The sequence below is a fragment of the Cetorhinus maximus genome, chromosome 13, assembly GCF_964194155.1.
Source record: "Cetorhinus maximus chromosome 13, sCetMax3.hap1.1, whole genome shotgun sequence".
Classification (NCBI taxonomy): Eukaryota; Metazoa; Chordata; class Chondrichthyes; order Lamniformes; family Cetorhinidae; genus Cetorhinus; species Cetorhinus maximus.
Window position 1 is genome coordinate 284,703 of NC_135891.1, and position 21,457 is coordinate 306,159.

The 21,457-nt window shown below is 48.8% G+C and overlaps 1 protein-coding gene across 1 annotated transcript in view; it reads left to right on the forward strand.

Annotated features, from left to right (window-relative positions):
- The window catches only part of eif6 (eukaryotic translation initiation factor 6), a 119,312-nt gene that overhangs the window by 86,927 nt on the left and 10,928 nt on the right, over positions 1-21,457 (forward strand). The window contains exon 5 of the mRNA XM_078554762.1: positions 15,687-15,868. Coding sequence (XP_078410888.1) covers positions 15,687-15,868 — 182 coding nt within the window. The remainder of the gene's footprint in view (positions 1-15,686; positions 15,869-21,457) is intronic.

The window sequence follows — 21,457 nt, forward strand, 5'->3', positions numbered from 1 at the left end:
GTGCAGCGAATCATTGCCCTCCACCACATTCAATTCCCTTTCCTTTGATTCCTGTCCTGTTTTATCCCCTGGGATAACAACAGCAGCGTATTTATATAGCACCTTTAATATAATCAAATGTCCCAAGGCTCTTCACAGGAGCATTATAAAACAAAGCATGACAGCGAATCGCATAAGGAGATATTAGGCCAGATGACTAAAAGCTTGTTCAGTGAGATAGGTTTTAAGGAGTGTCTTAAAGGAGGAGAGTGAGTAGAGAGGCGGAGAGATTCAGGGAGGGAATTCTAGAGCTTGGGGCACAAGCAACTGGAGGCATGGCCACAAATGGTGGAGGATTGAAATCGGGAGGTACAAGAGTACCAAGGCTCCTTTGACAGCACCTGCCAAACCCACCACCACTACCATCTAGAAGGACAAGGGCAGCAGATAGATGGGAACACCACCACCTGGAAATTCCCCTCCAAGTCACTCACCATCCTGATTTGGAAATATATTGGCCGTTCCTTCACTGTCGCTGGGTCAAAATCCTGGAACTCCCTCCCTAACAGCGCTGTGGGTGTACCTACACCACATGGACTGCAGCGGTTCAAGAAGGCAGCTCACCACCACCTTCTGAAGGGGGTAATTAGGGGTGGGCAATAAATGCTGGCCCAGCCAGTGACACCCACATCCTGTGAATGAATTTAAAAAAGAGTAGGCTTATCCAACCCTTTCATTTGCGGGGGGTGCCACATTTCCATTTCCTTCTCACTCAAAGCTGATGAGCAAATTTGGGAAAGGTTTAGCACAACTTTAAACTGAATTTCCAAAAAAATGCTGAGGGCTGAAGAAGAGAACGAGCTTGCTGAGCACAATGTCAAGGCAATAAATTGATAATTTAAAAAGAGTAATTAATAAAGATCACCGTTAGTGTGAGCCGGAGTTTGTTTGTCTAGCTCATTCCCGATCTCTTGATGGTCACTCACTCCCCCTCATCCCGCTATGTGAGTGGGTGTGATTGTGTTGGTATGTGGGGGCGAGGGTGAGTGAGAATCCTGGGACTGCGAGTGACCCAGACACGCGCACACACTCACTCACTCACTCATTCGCTCACTCACATTCACTCTCTCTTCCACACTCTCTCTCTTGCTCTCCCACACATACTCACTATCTCTGGGCGGGGTTGTGAGGAGGATGCAAGGAGACTTCACGGCGATTTAGACAAGTTGTGTGTGTGGGCAAACACATGGCAGATGCAGTATAATGTGGATAAATGTGAAGTTATACGCTTCGGTGTGAAGAACAGAAAGGCAGAGTATTATTTATATGGTGACATATTGGGAAATGTGGATGTACAAAGGGATCTGGGTGTCCTTGTTCACCAGTCAATGAAAGTAAACAGGCAGGTGCAGCAAACAATTAGGAAGGCAAATGGTATGTTGGCCTTCATTGCAAGAGGATTTGAGTTCAGAAGTAGGGATGTCTTACTGCAGCTATACAGGGCCTTGGTGAGACCACACCTGGAGTAATGCGTTCAGTTTTGGTCTCGCTACCTAAGAAAGTATATACTTGCCATAGAGGGAGTGCAGTTAAGGTTCACTAGGGTGATACCGGGGGTTGCAGGACTGTTGTATGAGGAGAGATTGGTTCGACTGGGCCCGTATTCACTAGAGTTTAGAGGAATGAGAGGGGATCTGATTGAAATGTATAAAATTCTAACAGGGCCAGACAGACTGGATGCAGGGAGGATGTTTCCCCTGGTTGTGGAGTCTAGGACCAGGGGCCACAGTCTCAGGATACGGGGCAGGCAATTTAGCACTGAGATGAGAAAAAATTTCTTCACTCAGAGGGTGGTCAACATGTGGAATTCTCTACCACAGAAGCTGTGGAGGCCGGGTCACTGAGTATATTCAAGAAAGAAATTGATAAATCTTTCCATATTAGGAGCATCGGGGTAAGGAGAGAAAGCAGGAATATGGCGTTGAGATAGAGTATCAGCCATGATCTTATTGAATGGTGGAGCAGGCTCGATGGGCTGAATGGCTTACTCCTCCTAGTTTCTGTTTCTTCCCATACTTGCTCTCTCTCCCACACACTCTCTCTCCCTCTCCCACACTCTCTCTCTCCCTCTCCCACACACACTCTCTCCCTCTCCCACACACACTCTCTCCCTCTCCCACACACGCTCCCTCCCTCTCCCACACACTCTCTCTCCCTCTCCCACACACACTCCCTCTCCCACACACACTCCCTCTCCCACATTCTTTCTCCCTCTCCCACATTCTTTCTCCTCTCCCACACTCTTTCTCCCTCTCCCACACTCTTTCTCCCTCTCCCACACTCTCTCTCCCTCTCCCACACTCTCTCTCCCTCTCCCACACACACTCTCTCCCTCTCCCACACTCTCTCTCTCCCACACACTCTCTCTCCCTCTCCCACACACCCTCTCTCTCCCACACTCTCTCTCTCTCCCACACACTCTCTCTCACTCTCTCCCTCTCTCACACACTCTCTCTCCCTCTCCCACACACCCTCTCTCCCTCTCCCACACACCCTCTCTCCCTCTCCCCACACACCCTCTCTCCCTCTCCCACACACCCTCTCTCCCTCTCCCACACACCCTCTCTCCCTCTCCCACACACCCTCTCTCCCTCTCCCACACACTCTCTCTCTCCCACACACACTCTCTCTCCTCTCCCTCTCCACACACTCTCTCTCTCTCTCCCACACACTCTCTCTCTCTCCCACACACTCTCTCTCTCTCCCACACACTCTCTCTCTCTCCCACACACTCTCTCTCTCTCCCACACACTCTCTCCTACACACTCTCTCTCCTCTCCCACACACACTCTCTCTCTCTCTCTCCCACACACCCTCTCTCCCTCTCACACACACTCGCTCTCTCTCTCCCCCACACTCTCTCCCTCTCCTACACACTCTTTATCCCTCTCCCACACTCTCCCTCTCCCACAGACTCTGTCTCCCTCTCCCACACACTCTCCCTCTCCCACACACTCTCCCTCTCCCACACACTCTCCCTCTCCCACACACTCTCTCCCTCTCCCACACACTCTCTCTCCCACACACCCTCTCTCCCACACACTCTCTCTCTCCCACACACTCTCTCTCCCTCTCCCACACTCTCTCTCCCTCTCCCACACTCTCCCTCTCCCATACTCTCTCTCCCTCTCCCACACTCTCTCTCCCTCTCCCACACTCTCTCTCCCTCTCCCACACTCTCTCTCCCTCTCCCACACTCTCTCTCCCTCTCCCACACTCTCCCTCTCCCACACACTCTCTCCCTCTCCCACACACCCTCTCTCCCTCTCCCACACTCTCTCTCCCTCTCCCACACTCTCTCTCCCTCTCCCACTCTCTCTCTCCCTCTCCCACTCTCTCTCTCCCTCTCCACTCTCTCCCTCTCCCACACCCTCTCTCTCCCTCTCCCACACCCTCTCTCTCCCTCTCCCACACACTCTCTCCCTCTCCCACACACACTCTCTCCCTCTCCCCCACACACTCTCCCCTCTCCCCCACACACACTCTCCCTCTCCCACACACTCTCTCTCCCTCTCCCACACACTCTCTCTCCCTCTCCCACACTCTCTCTCCCTCTCCCCCACACTCTCTCTCCCACTCCCCCACACTCTCTCTCCCTCTCCCCCACACTCTCTCTCCTCTCCCCCACACTCTCTCTCCCTCTCCCCCACACTCTCTCTCCCTCTCCCCCACACTCTCTCTCCCTCTCCCCCACACTCTCTCTCCCTCTCCCCCACACACTCTCTCCCTCTCCCCCACACACTCTCTCTCCCTTTCCCACACACTCTCTCTCCCTCTCCCACACACTCTCTCTCCCTCTCCCACACACTCTCTCTCCCTCTCCCACACACTCTCTCTCCCTCTCCCACACACACTCTCCTCCCTCTCCCACACACTCTCTCCCTCTCCCACACTCTTCTCTCCCTCTCCCACACACTCACTCTCTCTCTCTCTCCCTCTCCCACACACCCTCTCCCTCTCCCACACACTCTCTCCCTCTCCCACACTCTCTCTCTCCCTCTCCCACACACTCTCTCTCTCTCCCTCTCCCACACTTTCTCTCCCTCTCCCACACTCTCTCTCTCTCTCCCACACTCTCTCTCTCCCTCTCCCACACTCGCCCTCTCCCACACTCTCTCTCTCCCTCTCCCACACTCTCTCTCCCTCTCCCACACACTCTCTCCCTCTCCCACACACACTCTCTCCCTCTCCCACACACACTCTCTCCCTCTCCCACACACTCTCTCTCCCTATCCCACACTCTCTCTCCCTCTCCCACACACTCTCTCTCTCCCACACACTCTCTCTCCCTCTCCCACACACACTCTCTCCCTCTCCCACACACTCTCTCTCCCTCTCCCACACACTCTCTCCCCCTCCCCCACACACTCTCTCCCTCTCCCCCACACTCTCTCTCCCTCTCCCCACACTCTCTCTCCCTCTCCCCCACACTCACTCTCTCCCTCTCCCACACTCACTCTCTCCCTCTCCACACTCTCTCCCTCTCCCACACACTCTCTCTCTCCCTCTCCCACACTCTCTCTCTCTCTCCCTCTCCCACACTCTCTCTCCCTCTCCCACACTCTCTCTCCCTCTCCCACACTCTCTCTCTCTCCCTCTCCCACACTCTCTCTCCCTCTCCCACACTCTCTCTCCCTCTCCCACACTCTCTCTCCCTCTCCCACACACACTCTCTCCTCTCCCCACACACACTCTCTCCCTCTCCCACACACCCTCTCTCCCTCTCCCACACACACTCTCCTTCTCCCACACTCTCTCTCCTATCCCACACTCTCTCTCTCCCTCTCTCTCTCCTCTCCCACACTCTCTCTCTCCCTCTCCCACACACCCTCTCTCCCTCTCCCACACACCCTCTCTCCCTCTCCCCCACACTCTCTCCCCCTCTCCCCCCACACACACTCTCTCCCTCTCCCCCACACTCTCTCCCTCTCCCCCACACTCTCTCTCCCTCTCCCCCACACTCTCTCTCCCTCTCCCCACACTCTCTCTCCCTCTCCCCCACACTCTCTCTCCCTCTCCCCCACACTCTCTCTCCCTCTCCCCCACACTCTCTCTCCCTCTCCCCCACACTCTCTCTCCCTCTCCCCCACACTCTCTCTCCCTCTCCCCCACACTCTCTCTCCCTCTCCCCCACACTCTCTCTCTCCCTCTCCCCCACACTCTCTCCCCTCCCCCCCACACTCTCTCTCCCTCTCCCCCACACTCTCTCTCCCTCTCCCCCACACACTCTCTCCCTCTCCCCCACACTCTCTCTCCCTCTCCCCCACACTCTCTCTCCCTCTCCCCCACACTCACTCTCCCTCTCCCCCACACTCACTCTCCCTCTCCCACACTCTCTCTCTCCCTCTCCCACACTCTCTCTCTCCCTCTCCCACACTCTCTCTCTCTCCCTCTCCCACACTCTCTCTCTCTCCCTCTCCCACACTCTGTCTCTCCCTCTCCCACACTCTCTCTCTCTCCCTCTCCCACACTCTCTCTCTCCCTCTCCCACACTCTCTCTCTCCCTCTCCCACACTCTCTCTCTCTCCCTCTCCCACACTCTCTCTCTCCCTCTCCCACACTCTCTCTCTCCCTCTCCCACACTCTCTCTCTCCCTCTCCCACACTCTCTCTCTCCCTCTCCCACACTCTCTCTCTCCCTCTCCCACACTCTCTCTCTCCCTCTCCCACACTCTCTCTCTCCCTCTCCCACACTCTCTCTCTCCCTCTCCCACACTCTCTCTCTCCCTCTCCCACACTCTCTCTCTCCCTCTCCCACACACCCTCTGTCCCTCTCCCACACACCCTCTCTCCCTCTCCCACACACTCTCTCTCCCTCTCCCCCCACACTCTCTCTCCCTCTCCCCCACACACTCTCTCCCTCTCCCCCACACACTCTCTCTCCCTCTCCCATACACTCTCTCTCTCCCACACACTCTCTCTCCCTCTCCCACACACCCTCTCTCCCTCTCCCACACTCCCTCTCCCCCACACTCTCTCTCCCTCTCCCCCACACTCTCTCTCTCTCTCCCCCACACTCTCTCTCCCTCTCCCATACACTCTCTCTCTCCCACACACTCTCTCTCCCTCTCCCACACACCCTCTCTCCCTCTCCCACACTCCCTCTCCCCCACACTCTCTCTCCCTCTCCCCACACTCTCTCTCTCTCTCCCCCACACTCTCTCTCCCTCTCCCATACACTCTCTCTCTCCCACACACTCTCTCTCCCTCTCCCACACACCCTCTCCCACACTCCCTCTCCCCCACACTCTCTCTCCCTCTCCCACACTCTGTCTCTCCCTCTCCCACACTCTGTCTCTCCCTCTCCCACACTCTGTCTCTCCCTCTCCCACACTCTGTCTCTCCCTCTCCCACACTCTGTCTCTCCCTCTCCCACACTCTGTCTCTCCCTCTCCCACACTCTCTCTCTCCCTCTCCCACACTCTCTCTCTCTCCATCTCCCACACTCTCTCTCTCTCCATCTCCCACACTCTCTCTCTCCCTCTCCCACACTCTCTCTCTCCCTCTCCCACACTCTCTCTCTCCCTCTCCCACACTCTCTCTCTCCCTCTCCCACACTCTCTCTCTCCCTCTCCCACACTCTCTCTCTCCCTCTCCCACACACCCTCTGTCCCTCTCCCACACACCCTCTCTCCCCTCTCCCCCACACTCACTCTCCCTCTCCCCCACACTCACTCTCCCTCTCCCCCACACTCACTCTCCCTCTCCCCCACACTCACTCTCTCCCTCTCCCACACTCTCTCTCTCCCTCTCCCACACTCTCTCTCTCCCTCTCCCACACTCTCTCTCTCTCCCTCTCCCACACTCTCTCTCTCTCCCTCTCCCACACTCTCTCTCTCCCTCTCCCACACTCTCTCTCTCTCCCTCTCCCACACTCTCTCTCTCCCTCTCCCACACTCTCTCTCTCCCTCTCCCACACTCTCTCTCTCCCTCTCCCACACTCTCTCTCTCCCTCTCCCACACTCTCTCTCTCCCTCTCCCACACTCTCTCTCTCCCTCTCCCACACTCTCTCTCTCCCTCTCCCACACTCTCTCTCTCCCTCTCCCACACTCTCTCTCATCCCTCTCCCACACACCCTCTGTCCCTCTCCCACACACCCTCTCTCCCTCTCCCACACACTCTCTCTCCCTCTCCCCCACACTCTCTCTCCCTCTCCCCCACACACACTCTCTCCCTCTCCCATACACCTCTCTCTCTCTCCCACACACTCTCTCTCCCTCTCCCACACACCCTCTCTCCCTCTCCCACACTCCCTCTCCCCCACACTCTCTCTCCCCTCTCCCCCACACTCTCTCTCTCTCTCCCCCACACTCTCTCTCCCTCTCCCATACACTCTCTCTCTCCCACACACTCTCTCTCCCTCTCCCACACACCCTCTCTCCCTCTCCCACACTCCCTCTCCCCCACACTCTCTCTCCCTCTCCCCCACACTCTCTCTCTCTCCCCCACACTCTCTCTCCCTCTCCCATACACTCTCTCTCTCCCACACACTCTCTCTCCCTCTCCCACACACCCTCTCCCACACTCCCTCTCCCCCACACTCTCTCTCCCTCTCCCACACTCTGTCTCTCCCTCTCCCACACTCTGTCTCTCCCTCTCCCACACTCTGTCTCTCCCTCTCCCACACTCTGTCTCTCCCTCTCCCACACTCTCTCTCTCCCTCTCCCACACTCTCTCTCTCTCCATCTCCCACACTCTCTCTCTCTCCATCTCCCACACTCTCTCTCTCTCCATCTCCCACACTCTCTCTCTCCCTCTCCCACACTCTCTCTCTCCCTCTCCCACACTCTCTCTCTCCCTCTCCCACACTCTCTCTCTCCCTCTCCCACACTCTCTCTCTCCCTCTCCCACACTCTCTCTCTCCCTCTCCCACACTCTCTCTCTCCCTCTCCCACACACCCTCTGTCCCTCTCCACACACCCTCTGTCCCTCTCCCACACACCCTCTCTCCCTCTCCCACACACTCTCTCTCCCTCTCCCCCACACACTCTCTCCCTCTCCCCCACACACTCTCTCTCCCTCTCCCATACACTCTCTCTCTCCCACACACTCTCTCTCCCTCTCCCACACACCCTCTCTCCCTCTCCCACACTCCCTCTCCCCCACACTCTCTCTCCCTCTCCCCCACACTCTCTCTCTCTCTCCCCCACACTCTCTCTCCCTCTGCCATACACTCTCTCTCTCCCACACACTCTCTCTCCCTCTCCCACACACCCTCTCCCACACTCCCTCTCCCCCACACTCTCTCTCCCTCTCCCACACTCTGTCTCTCCCTCTCCCACACTCTGTCTCTCCCTCTCCCACACTCTGTCTCTCCCTCTCCCACACTGTCTCTCCCTCTCCCACACTCTCTCTCTCCCTCTCCACACTCTCTCTCTCTCATCTCCCACACTCTCTCTCTCTCCATCTCCCACACTCTCTCTCTCCCTCTCCCACACTCTCTCTCTCCCTCTCCCACACTCTCTCTCTCCCTCTCCCACACTCTCTCTCTCCCTCTCCCACACTCTCTCTCTCCCTCTCCCACACTCTCTCTCTCCCTCTCCCACACTCTCTCTCTCCCTCTCCCACACTCTCTCTCTCCCTCTCCCACACTCTCTCTCTCCCTCTCCCACACTCTCTCTCTCCCTCTCCACACTCTCTCTCTCCCTCTCCCACACTCTCTCTCTCCCTCTCCCGCACTCTCTCTCTCCCTCTCCCGCACTCTCTCTCTCCCTCTCCCGCACTCTCTCTCTCCCTCTCCCGCACTCTCTCTCTCCCTCTCCCGCACTCTCTCTCTCCCTCTCCCGCACTCTCTCTCTCCCTCTCCCGCACTCTCTCTCTCCCTCTCCCGCACTCTCTCTCTCCCTCTCCCGCACTCTCTCTCTCCCTCTCCCGCACTCTCTCTCTCCTCTCCCGCACTCTCTCTCTCCCTCTCCCGCACTCTCTCTCTCCTCTCCCGCACTCTCTCTCTCCCTCTCCCGCACTCTCTCTCTCCCTCTCCCGCACTCTCTCTCTCCCTCTCCCGCACTCTCTCTCTCCCTCTCCCGCACTCTCTCTCTCCTCTCCCGCACTCTCTCTCTCCCTCTCCCACACACTCTCTCTCCTCTCCCACACACTCTCCCTCTGTCCCCTGGAGTGGGAATAGGATCGAGGGAGGTGGATTTCATGGACAAGTCAGGCTTAGATTGATCAAAAAGGGAGATGGGAGAGAAACTAGAGAAAGATGTGAGTTCAGGGATAGGGCAGGGTGGGACTTGAGATGAATCTCTCACAATCGTTGTTGGATGGTGGATGGGAGAGGGGTTTAAGAAAACGGTCTGCATTCGAGTAAAGAAGCCGGGGATTATCTTTGCTTTCCAGGATGATCCTGGAATTGTGAGCACACACAATCTCAGATTTGTTGCAGTACAGGTGAAGGCCATTCAGCCCATCATGTCTGCACTGGCTCTCCGAATGAGCAATTCACCTAGTACCACTCCCATGTCTTCTCCCCAAAACCCTGCACATTCTTTACAGATAACAGTCTAATTCCCTTTTGAATGCCTCGATTGACCCAGACTCCACCACACTCTCAGGCAGTGCATTCCAGATCCTAACTGCTCACTGTGTGGGGGAGAAAAGTGTACATGTCACATTTTTGCTGCTTTTGCCAATTACTTTAAATCTGTGCCCTCTCGTTCTCAATCCCTTCACAAGTGGGAACAGTTTCTCCCTGCCTACTCTGCCCAGATCCCTCATGATTTTGAATACCTCTATCAAATAGACCATAAGACTTAGGAGTGGAAGTAGGCATTCGGCCCATCTAGTCTGCTTTGCTATTCAATGAGATCATGGCTGACATGATAACCCTCAACTTTACTTTTCTGCCTTTTCCCCATAACCCTCGATTCCTTTACTGATTAAAAATCTGTCTATCTCAGCCTTGAATATACTTAATGACCAGCCTCTACAGCCCTCTGCGGTAAAGAATTACACAGATTGACTACCCTCTGAGAGAAGAAATTCCTCCTCATCTCTGTCTTAAATGGGCGACCCCTTACTCTGAGATTGTGCCCCCTGGTCCTAGACTCTCCCACAAGGGGAAACAACCTCTCAGCATCTACCCTGTCAAGTCCGTTATGAATCTTATAAGTTTCAATAAGATCACCTCTCATTCTTCTAAATTCCAATGAGTACAGGCCCAACCTACTCAACCTCTCCTTATAAGAAAATCCTTCCATGCTCGGGATCAACCTAGTGACCTTCTCTGGACTGCCTCCAATGCCATTATATCTTTCCTTAGCTAAGGGGACCAAAACTGTTCACAGTATTCTAGGTGCAGTCTAACTAGCGTTTTGTATAGTTCTCGCAAGACTTCCCTATTTTTATACTCCATCCCATTTGCCTTCCCTATTACCTGCTGAACTTGTATGTTAGCTTTTTGGGATTCGTGCACGAGGACCCCCAAATCCCTCTGTGCTGCAGCTTTCTGCAGTCTTTCTCCATTTAAATAATATTCAGCTCCTCTATTCTTCCTGCCAAAGTGCATAAGCTCACATTTTCACACATTATTTTCCATCTGCCAAGTTTTTGCCCACTCGCTTAACCTGTTTATATCTCTCTGTAGACTCTTTGTGTCATCCTCACCACTTGCCTTCCTTCCTATTTTTATGTAATCCACAAACTTGGCGATAGTACATTCACTTCCCTCATCCAAGTCATTAATATATATTATAAATAATTGTGGTCCCAGCACTGATCCCTGTGGCACTCCACTAGTTACAGGTTGCCATTCTGAAAATGCCCCCCTTATCCCACCTCTGTTGCCTATTAGTTAGCGAATCCTCTATCCGTGCTAATATACTACCCCCAACACGATGGGCTCTTATCTTATTAAGTAGCCTTATGAGCAGTACCTTATCAAATGCCCTTTGGAAATCCAAATATATTACATCTCCTGGTTCCCCTTTATCTTATCCTGCTTGTTACCACCTCAAAGAATTCTAATAAATTTGTCAGGCATGATTTCCCCTTCATGAAGCCATGCTGACTTTGCTTGATTATATAATGCATTTCTAAATGCTTTGCTATTACATACATTGGCAGTTTTCCAATCCTCTGGAACTGTTCCAGAATCTAAGGATTCTTGGAAGATTATTACCAGTGCATCCACTATCTCTGTAGCTACTTCCTTTAATAACCTAGGATGCAACCCATCAGGTCCAGGGGACTTATCGGCCTTTAGCCCTATAAGTTTCCCTAGTACTTTTTCTCTAGTGTTAGTTGTTGTATTTATTTCCTCCCTCCCTTCTTGCCCCATGATTATTGAGTATTTTTGGAATGTTATTAGTGTCTTCTACCGTGAAGACTGATGCAAAGTATTCAACTCCTCTGCCATTTCCTGGTTCCCCATTATTATTTCCCCAGCCTCATTTTTTAAGGGGCCTATGTTCACTTTGGCCTCTCTCTTCCTGTTTATATATTTAAAGAAGCTCTTATTGTCTGTTTTTATATTACTTGCTAGTTTACCCTCAATGTTTATTTTCTCCCTCTCTATTGCTTTTTTGGCCATCTTTTGTTGGTTTTTAAACTTTCCCAATCCTCTGGTTTACACTAATCTTTGCCACATTATGTTTTTTTTTCTTTCAATTTGATACTATCCTTAACTTACTTGGTTAACCATGGTTGGTTCATCCCCTTCCTAGAATCCTACTTTCTCACTGGGATGTATCTTTGTTCTGAGTCGTGAACTATTTTCTTAAACGTCTGCCTTTGTTCATCAACCATCTTTTATGCTAAACTTCCTTCCCAGTCCACTCCAGCCAATTCTGCCCTCATTCCTTTGAAATTACCCTTATTTAAGTTTAGCACAGTTGTTTCCAACCCAAGTTTCTCGCTCACAAACTGAATGCTAAATTCTATGCTAAATTTATTGTCACTGTTTCTTGGGGATCTTTTACTCTGAGGACATTTATTAAACCTGCCTCATTACACATTACCAGATCCAAAATAGCCTGATCCCTGGTTGGATTCATAACACATTGTTCTAGGAAACTGTCCCGAATACACTATGAATTCTTGCTTGTGGTTACCTCTACCAATTTGTTTTTCCCAATCTACATGAAGATTAAAGTCACCCATGATTAATGTATTGCCTTTTTTACATGGTCTCATTATCTCTCGATTCATTTCTCTGCCCTACAGTATAGCTACTATTAGGGGGCCTATAGACTTCTCCCACCAATGTCTTCTCCCTTTGTTATTTCTAACCTCCACCCATATGGATTCTACATGTCCTGATCCAAGATCATTTCTTGATATCACACTTATTCCGTCTCGTACTAACAAAGCTACCCCACCACCCTTTCCTTCCTGCCTGTCCTTTTGAAAAGTCACATACCCCTGAATATTTACTGCCCAGCTTTGAACTCCTTATAACCACATCTCCATAATGGCTATAAGATCATACCCATTAACCTCTATTTGTGCCGTTAATTAATTTATTTTGTTCCAAACACTACATGCATTTAAGTGAAGAGCCATTCGTTTTGCCTTTTTACCATTTTTTCCCTCTTTGACTATTTTTGCTGCTGTTTTTTAATGTTCAGACACTCTGTCTGTTCCTGTCACACTCTAGGTATCATTACCTAAATAGTTGTCCTGCAATGCTGCCATATCCTTTTGCTTTGTAAGCCTACGTATCCCCTCTCCAGAACCACTCCCCCACTATTTATTTTAAAGTCCCCTATACAGCTCTAGTTATTCGATTTGCCAGGACACTGGTCCCAGCAAGGTTCAAGTGAGGCCCGTCCCAGCAGAACAGCTCCATCCTACCCCAGTTCAAATGTTCAAATTCTTTCAGCAGAACCTCCTTTTTTAGTCCTATCAATGTCGTTGGTACCAATGTGGATGATGGCAACTGGATTGCTCCCCTCCCACTGCAAGTTCCTCTCCAGCCCTGAGGAGATATCCTTAACCCTGGCACCGGGCAGGCAACACACCTTCAGGACTCATGCTCACGGCAGCAGAGAACAGTATCTATCCCACTAATTATACTGTCCCCTACCACTACTGCACTCCTATTTCCTCCCCCCATTTGAATGGCTCCCACGGTACCGTGGTCAGTTCCCTCATCCTCCCTGCAGTCCCCGCTCTCGTCCACACAGCTTGCATGAACCGTGTAACTGTTGGACAGATGCAGGGGCCAAGGCTCCTCGAACGCTACCTCATGGGCCCCCATACCTCCCTCACCTACAGTCACACCCTCCTGTCCCTAATCACAGACCAAATTTGAATTACTTAATCTGAGGAGTGTGACCTCCTCTTGGAGTAAAGTGTCCAGGTAACTTTCCCCCTTCCTGATGTGGCGCAATGTCTGCAGCTCAGACTCCAGCTCCTCAACTCTGAAGTTTCTCGAGTTGCAAATACTTAGAACAGATTTGTTTGCTCTGGGTCACCTTGGTGCCCAGCAGCTCCCACATGCTACAGCAGCAACACATCACCCATCCTGCAACACTATCGTATTTCATTTAATTTATTAATTAATTACTCTAGTATCCCTGCCCTTTACACTTGAAGATTCCCCCACTCTTTACACTTTATTGTAATTAATTTTTTTACACACCAGTATCGATCTTATACTTAACAAGCCATTTTTAAGACAGAGAAAATAAGGACTAGAGACTTAAACTCAAACTGAAGACCTTGGTTTTGCTTTAAAGACTAAAAGTACTCACCAATCAGCTGCTCTCCCCGCTCTTTTTTAAAATGAAGTCTCCACTTTCTCCCCGCTCATTGTTAAAAATCCCCTCTCCACCTTCTCCTCCAAAGAAAACAGTTTCAAATTCTTCAGTCTATCTTTTGTAACTGAAGTTCCTTGCCCCGGAACCATTCTCGTGAATCTTTTCTGCTCTGTCTCCAATGCCTTCACATCTTTCCTAAAGTGTGGTGCCCAGAAATGGGTGTAATGCTCCTGCTGATGCCAATCTAATGTCTTGTACAAGTTCAACATAACCACCTTGCTGTTGTACTCTATGCCCCTATTAATCAAGCATAGGATACTGTATACTTTATTAACCATGTTCTCAACCTGTCCTGCCACGTTCATTGATTTATGCACATATACACCCAGGTCCCTCTGCTTTTGTTGTGCCCTTTATTTTATGTTCTTCCTACCAAATGAATTGCTTCACGGTTCTCCTCATTGAACTTCATCTGAAACTTTCCAGTCATTCAACCAACTTGTCTATGTCCTTTTGAAGTGCTACACTATCCTCCTCACAGTTCACAATGCTTCCAAGTTTTCTATCATCTGCAAACTTTGAAAATGTGCCATGTACACCAAGGTCTAGGACATTAATATGTATCAGGAAGAGCAAAGGTCCCAACACTGACCCCTGGGGAACTCCACTACAAACCTTCCTCCATTTATCACTACTGTCTGCTTCCTGTCACTCAGCCAAATTTGTATCCATGTTGTTATTTGTACCTTTTATTCCATGAGCTACAACTTTACTCAAGTCTGTTGTGCAGCATTTTATCAAATGCTTTTTGGAAGTCCATGTACATCCATATCAACAACATTGCCCTCAACAGCCCTCTCTGTTACCTCTTCAAAAAACTCAAATTAGTTAAACACATGACTTTCCCTTAGCAAATCCGTGCTGACTCTCCTTAATTAACCCACAGTTTTAGCAGGTGAGCAGAACCCAATAGCGTTTTATGTAGCCCAGCCATATTTGGCGATGAACGGTTAAACCAGTTGTCCACCATATCCTTTCAGGCCTATGCCTGATCGTGCTGTTACAATCAGCTTTCGGCTAATGCAGCAATATTCTGTTCCATACCCATGGCACACACCCTGGGCTTGTAGTGAATCTGCAGCTGTTGTGATTAGGTTTTCAGTATTTGAAAATGTAATGTTCCCGTTGACCAATGCTTGAACCTAGAGAAAATATGATGGAGTCTTGGCCATTGATCCTCTTGCCTGTGTCAGCCACACCCCAACTGGACTCATGTCTCAGCTCTGTTTCTCTTTAATATCCCCCCTATTCACTTAAAGGCTGACTCCCATCAGTGTGCAGCCCTACTAGCACCACTTACGTCCATGCATAATTTGCAAGCCTGGGCATTTGGTGTTGGTGAGGTATTGAACCATGAGGTGCAGTGGCTGAACCCATCCTCACTTCACTTTTCCCACAGTGGCTGGAGTCCCATCCTTTCCTGTCCCCAGCAGCCTGGTTGTAGCCTCCTGTCCAGCCCTATCCCCAGAAATGTCAGCTCTGAATCCCAAAATAATAAAACGGTCGTCTCACCATACCCTCCCTCTTAGTTAGCCCTGCCCATTGGCTAGAGAAAGAGGGAGCCCTGGCAAATTGCCAGTGTGTGGGTGCCAAGCCATTGTGTTTATGGTGATGCTTTCATGCTGATGTTGATGTCAGGGAGGTAATGTTTGTCATTGTTTACCTTGCTGCAGTTTTCTGGATTCCCCTTTTCAGTACTCTTCACTATCTGGGAGGCCATCTATTAGACGTTTCTTTTTAAACCAAAATAGCCCAAGTTTTTCCAAGCTTGAGGCTGCCAATGATTTGATGCAGCAAAGTCACTGCAGCTCTCAAGCAGGCCATGTGTAGCTGTTGATCACAGAGACAGGCCCTGGCCTCACTATGTGTTTCCTTTTTTTGTTCCAGGCTGGCACAGTGAATCGTGGTAGCGAGGTGATTGCTGGCGGGATGGTGGTGAATGATTGGTGTGCTTTCTGTGGGCTTGACACTACCAGCACAGAGTTGTCGGTTATTGAGAGTGTTTTTAGATTAAATGAGGCTCAGCCCAGTGCAATTGCAACGAGTATGAGAGACTCACTCATTGAAAGGTAAGTGGTGCTCTGAGGAAACATTCACAAACATACATGATACAAAACGGAAAGGGTTTGAAATAAGTGAAAAAGAGAGATTAATGTTTTAGATGGGACACCTCCGCTAGGGAACTTTCTTCTTTAATTTGGTGAATGTCTAGGTATTTGATAATGGAGTATACACTGCTGGCTTACTGATAAACGTACAGCCTGCTCCCAACCTGAGTCTACTCGCACTCACAAAGGTCAATTTGAGCACCAGGCTCATTCACATAACCATTGATTTGCTACCTTGTGGTGTGACACAACAGGCAACATCCACACTGCAATCCCAGTTATTGAGGTGGGACTAGAGTCACAGGGAGGCCAGGGGCAACAGGTTCTCCTTCCTGGAAGAAATGAGTTAACAACTTGCACTTCCAAAAGAACCCGGGAGTTTCATTCCAAATTACCATATTTATTGTTTTTGTTGTTATTGTCAAGCTGGGATTTGAACACATGTCCAGTCCAGTAACTCGGCTACTGTGCACTCTCCCATTGGGGAGAGCAGCCACCACGCGACACTAACCCTACTACTGTCTTTCTGCCCCAGTCACACCGAGCCCCATTAAAATGAGCCAGCTATGGCTGTGACCCACAGGTCTACATCACCGCTCAGGCAAGCTCGTTACATAGCCCATGTTTCAGACTCCAGCTGATGCCACAAGACCTATGTGTTTGCTGCTGATTTCAATTCTTAAATATAAAAGCCTGTTTGTACAAATTGTGTTTAATTAAATTGAGTGTTTTTTGATGAGGTAACAGAATGGGTTGATGAGGGTAATGTGGTTGATGTAGTGGACATGGACTTCCAAAAGCCATTCAATACAGTGCCACACAACAGACCTGTGAGCAAAGTTGGATTCCTTGGAATAAAAGGGTACATTAGCAACATGGATACAAAATTGGCTGAGTGACAGGAAATGGTTTGTAGTGGAGTTCCCCAGGGGTCAGTGTTAGGACCCCTGCGCTTCCTGGTATATATTAATGACCTAGACCTTGGTGTACATGGCGTAATTTCAAAATTTGCAGATGACACAAAACTTAGAAATGTTAAACTTCAAAAGGGCATAAACAGACTGGTGAAATGGATGGATAAACTTTAATGCAGAAGAAGTGTGAAATTGTTAATTTTGATAGGAATATGGAGAGGCAATATAAAATAAAGGGTACAATTCTAAAAGGGTTGCGGGAGCAGAGGGACTTAAGGGTATATGTCCACAAATTGTTGAAGGTGGCAGGACAGGTTGAGAGGGCGTTTAGTAAAGTATACGAGATCTTGGGCTTTTTATAGAGTATAAAAGCAAAGAAGTTATGATAAACCTGTTTAAAGCACTGGTTCGGCCTCAACTGGAGTATTGTGTCCAGTTCTGGGCACCACACTTTAGGAAAGATGTGAAGGCATTAGAGAGACTGCAGAAAAGATTCACGAGCATGGTTCCAGGGGAACTTCAATTACGTGGATAGATTGGGGAGGCTGGGGCTGTTCTCTTTGGAGAGAAGATGATTAAAAGGAGGTTTGATAGAGGTGTTCAAAATTAAGATGCGTTCGGACAGAGTAGTTAGGAAGAACTGCAGAAGGATCGAGAACAAAGGACACAGATTTAAGGGAAAGCCTTTTATGCAGCAAGTGGTTAGGATCTGGAATACACTTGCCTGAGAGTGTGGCGGAGGCAGATTCAATTGAGGCTTTCAAAAGAGAATTGGATAATGATCTGAAAGAGAAATATTTGCATGGGTAGATGGAAAAGGTTGGGGAGTGGGGCTGGGTGAGTTGTTCTTGCAGATGGCCAGTGTGGGGACATGGACCAAAGATCTCTTCCTGCATTGTTACCATTTTATGATTCTGTGAATGAGGGAAACATTTTGCTGCTTTGACAAAAACACTGCTCATGGAGTGTGAAGGGAAGAGATGTTAGAGAAATAAATTATATTTAAATTGACATTGAAGAAAGCCTCTTAACACAGCCACATTTCAAATCTCACTATTAGCACTCCGGGCAAGAACTCTTGCCTCTATTAAAATTCTCACCCTTATTTTCAAATCCCTTCAGAGCTTTTTCCCTCCTTATCCTTCTAATCACATCACCTACTTCTGGCACCTTGAGCATCCCCCAATTTTAATCATTCCATCATTGGTAGCCATGCTTTGAGGTCTTAGGAAATTCTCCAAAAACTTCTCATCTTTCTATCTCATGACACCATCCAGGATAAAGCAGCCCACTTGATTGGCACCACATTCATCATCTTAAGCATTCACTCCCTCCACCTCTGAAGCACAGTAGCAGCAGTATGTACCACCTACAGCAATTCGCCAAGGTTCCTTCGACAGCACCTTCCAAACCTGCATCCTCTACCTCCTCAAAGGACAAGGGCAGCAGACACATGGGAACACCACCACCTGGAAGTTCTTCCAAGCTGCTCACCATCCTGACTTGGAAAAATATCACCGTTTCTTCATTGTTGCTGAGTCAAAATCCTGGAACTCCCTCCCTACACCACATGGACTGCAGCAGTTCAAGAAGACAGCTCACCACCACCTTTTTGAGGGCAATTAGGGATGGGCAATAAATGCTGGCCTAGCCAGTGATGCCCACAACTGAATGAATGAAAATTATATTCTCAGGATTTAATCAGTGAAGCTATTCACTTCTCTCTACAAGACTTCAAACCCAAGCCTGGTTATACCTGACCACTACTGTTTAGTTTGTTGTTTTTTTATTCTACTCTTTTTAACCCAATATAGCACAGGAGGCGACCATTTGACCCACCATACCTCTGCTGGCTCTTTGAAGGAGCTAGCCAGTTAATCATATTCTTCTGCTCTTTCTCAATACCCTACAAATTTCCCCTGTAAATATTTATCCAATTCCCTTTTTGAAAATTATTATTGAATCAGCTTCCGCTTCCCTTTCAGGCAGCACGTTCCAGATCACAACTTGTGTCAAAAAAATTCTCATGGTGTTTCTGATTCTTTTGCCAATTCCCTCAAATCTGTGTCGCTCTGGTCACCAACTCTCCTGCCAGTGAAAACAGTTTCTCCTTATTTACTCATCAAAACCATTTGTGGCTTTTAACACTTTTGTTAAATCTCCCTTAACCTTGTCAGCTTTAAGAAGAAGAATCCCAGTTTCCCCAGATTAACTGAGCTCCCTCTTCTCAGTTACCATTCAATTAAATCTCCTCCTCACCTCTTCAAGCCCTTGACATCCTTTCTAAAGTGTGGAGCCCAGAATTGGCCACTGGCCTAACTAGTGTTTATAACAATTTAGGATTATTTCCTTGCTTTTTTGTTGTTTAATGGGATGTGGGTGTTACTGTTGCCCATCGTTAATTTTCCTTGAACTGAGTGGCTTGCTAGGCCATTTTGGAGAACAGTTAAGAGCCAGCCACATTGCTGTGGGCCTGGAGTCACATGTAGGCCAGACCAGGTAAGGACAGCAGATTTCCTTCTCTAAAAGACGTCAATGAACCAGATGGGTTTTTTTATGACAATCAGCGATAGTCACTCATGGTCCTCATCACTAAGACTAACTTTATATTCCAGATTTTATTAATTGAATTTAAATACCACAAGGTGCCTTGGGGGATTTGAACTTGTGCCTTCAGATCATTCGCCTGAGTCTCAGGATTACTAGTCCGGTGATATTACTGCTAACCACTGTCTCCCTCTTATACTCGATGCCCCTCTTTTTAAATTTAAGGATCCTATTTGCCTTTTTTAACAACCTTCTCAACTTGTCCTCCGCCTTCAATGATTTGTGTAAATATATCCCCAGGTCTCTCTCTCTACAACCTCTTTAAAATTGTACCATTTAATTTATATTGTCTTCTTCATTCTCCCTAGCAAAATGAAGCACTTCACACTTCTCTTTGTTAAATTCCATCCGCCATGTATCTGCCCATTTACTGGTCTGTCTATCTCCTGAGTCTGTTACTATCTCCTCACTGTTTACTACATTTTGGAATTTTGTTATCATCTGCAAACTTTGAAATGATGCCCTGTCTGTCCAATTCTAGGTCACTAACATATAACAGAAAGAGCATTGGTGGTAACACCAACTCATGAGGAAACCACTCTATACCTCCCTTCAGTCTGCAAAACTGCTTTCTGTCACTCGGCCAATTTCATATCCACAAAGCCTCTGTCCTTTTAATCCCGTGGGCTTCAGTTTTGCTAATGAGCCTATTTTGTGATACTTTTATCAAATGCCTTTTGAAAGTCCATCAGCACAACATCAACCTCGCTCCCCTCACCAACCCTCCCTGTTACTTCATCAAAGAACTTGATCAGGTTGTGAGTTCAATTTTATTTCTCACTAGGCCAAGTTATGAAATTGGATTTAATAAATCTTACATCAAAAGAAAGGAGCAGCTTCTAAAAACCCAACAGGTTAACTGATGTCCATTCTGATGAAAGGTCACTAAAAACATTAGGCCTGTTTCTCCCTCCAGAGATGCTGCCAAACTTACTGAGCATTTCTGACATTTTCTCTTTATTTCTGATTTCCAGCATCCACATTTTGCTTTTGTCCCATTTGATGCAAGCTTTTTAGAAGCATAGAAAATAGGAGCAGGAATACATCATTAGGCCCTTCAAGCCTGCCCTGCCATTCAGTATGATCATCGCTTAACCTCTATCTCAACGCCATACTCCCACTCTCTCCCCATACCCTTTGATGCCTTAGAGTCCAGAAATCCATCTATTTCCTTCTTAAATATATTCAGTGACTGGGCCTCCACAGCCTCATGTGGTAGAGAGAATTCCACAGGTTCACCACCCTCTGAGTGAAGAAGTTTCTGCTCATCTCAGTCCTAAATGATCTACCCCATACTCTGAGTCTGTTTCTCCAGCATTATTTTTTTTTATAATACTAAGTCCCTTCAATTCCTCCTTCTCACTAGACCCTTAGTTCCCTAGCATCTCTGGGAAGTTATTTATGTCTTCCGTGAAGACAGAACTAAAGTAGTTGTTTAATTGCTCTGCCATTTCCTTGTTCTCTATTATAAATTCTCCTGTTTCAGACTGTAAGGGACCTACATTTGTCTTCACTAATCTTTTTCTTTTTACATACTTTTACAGTCTGCTCTTATGTTCCTTGCAAGTTTACTCTCATACTCTATTTTCCCCTCTTAATTAATCGCTTGGTCCTCCTTTGCTGAATTCTAAACTGCTCCCAATTCTCCGACTTATTAAACCCCACCCCCCTTCCTCCCCCACCAGCCAGAGAAAACATCCCTGCACCCAATCTGTCCAGCCCCGTCAGAATTTTATACATTTTCATGAGATCCCCTCTCGTTCATCTAAACTCCAGCGAATACAGTCTTAGTCAACAAAATCTCTCCTCGTGTGACAATCCTGCCATCCCAGGAATCAGTCTGGTGAACCTTCGCTGGACTCTCTCTATGGCAAGTATACCCTTTCTTAGGTAAGGAGACCAAAACTGCACATAATACTCCAGGTGTGGTCTCACCAAGGCCCTGAATAGCTGCAGTAAGGCATCCTTGCTCCTGTACTTGAGTCCTCTCACAATGAAGGCCAATGTACCATTTGCTTTCTTCACTGCT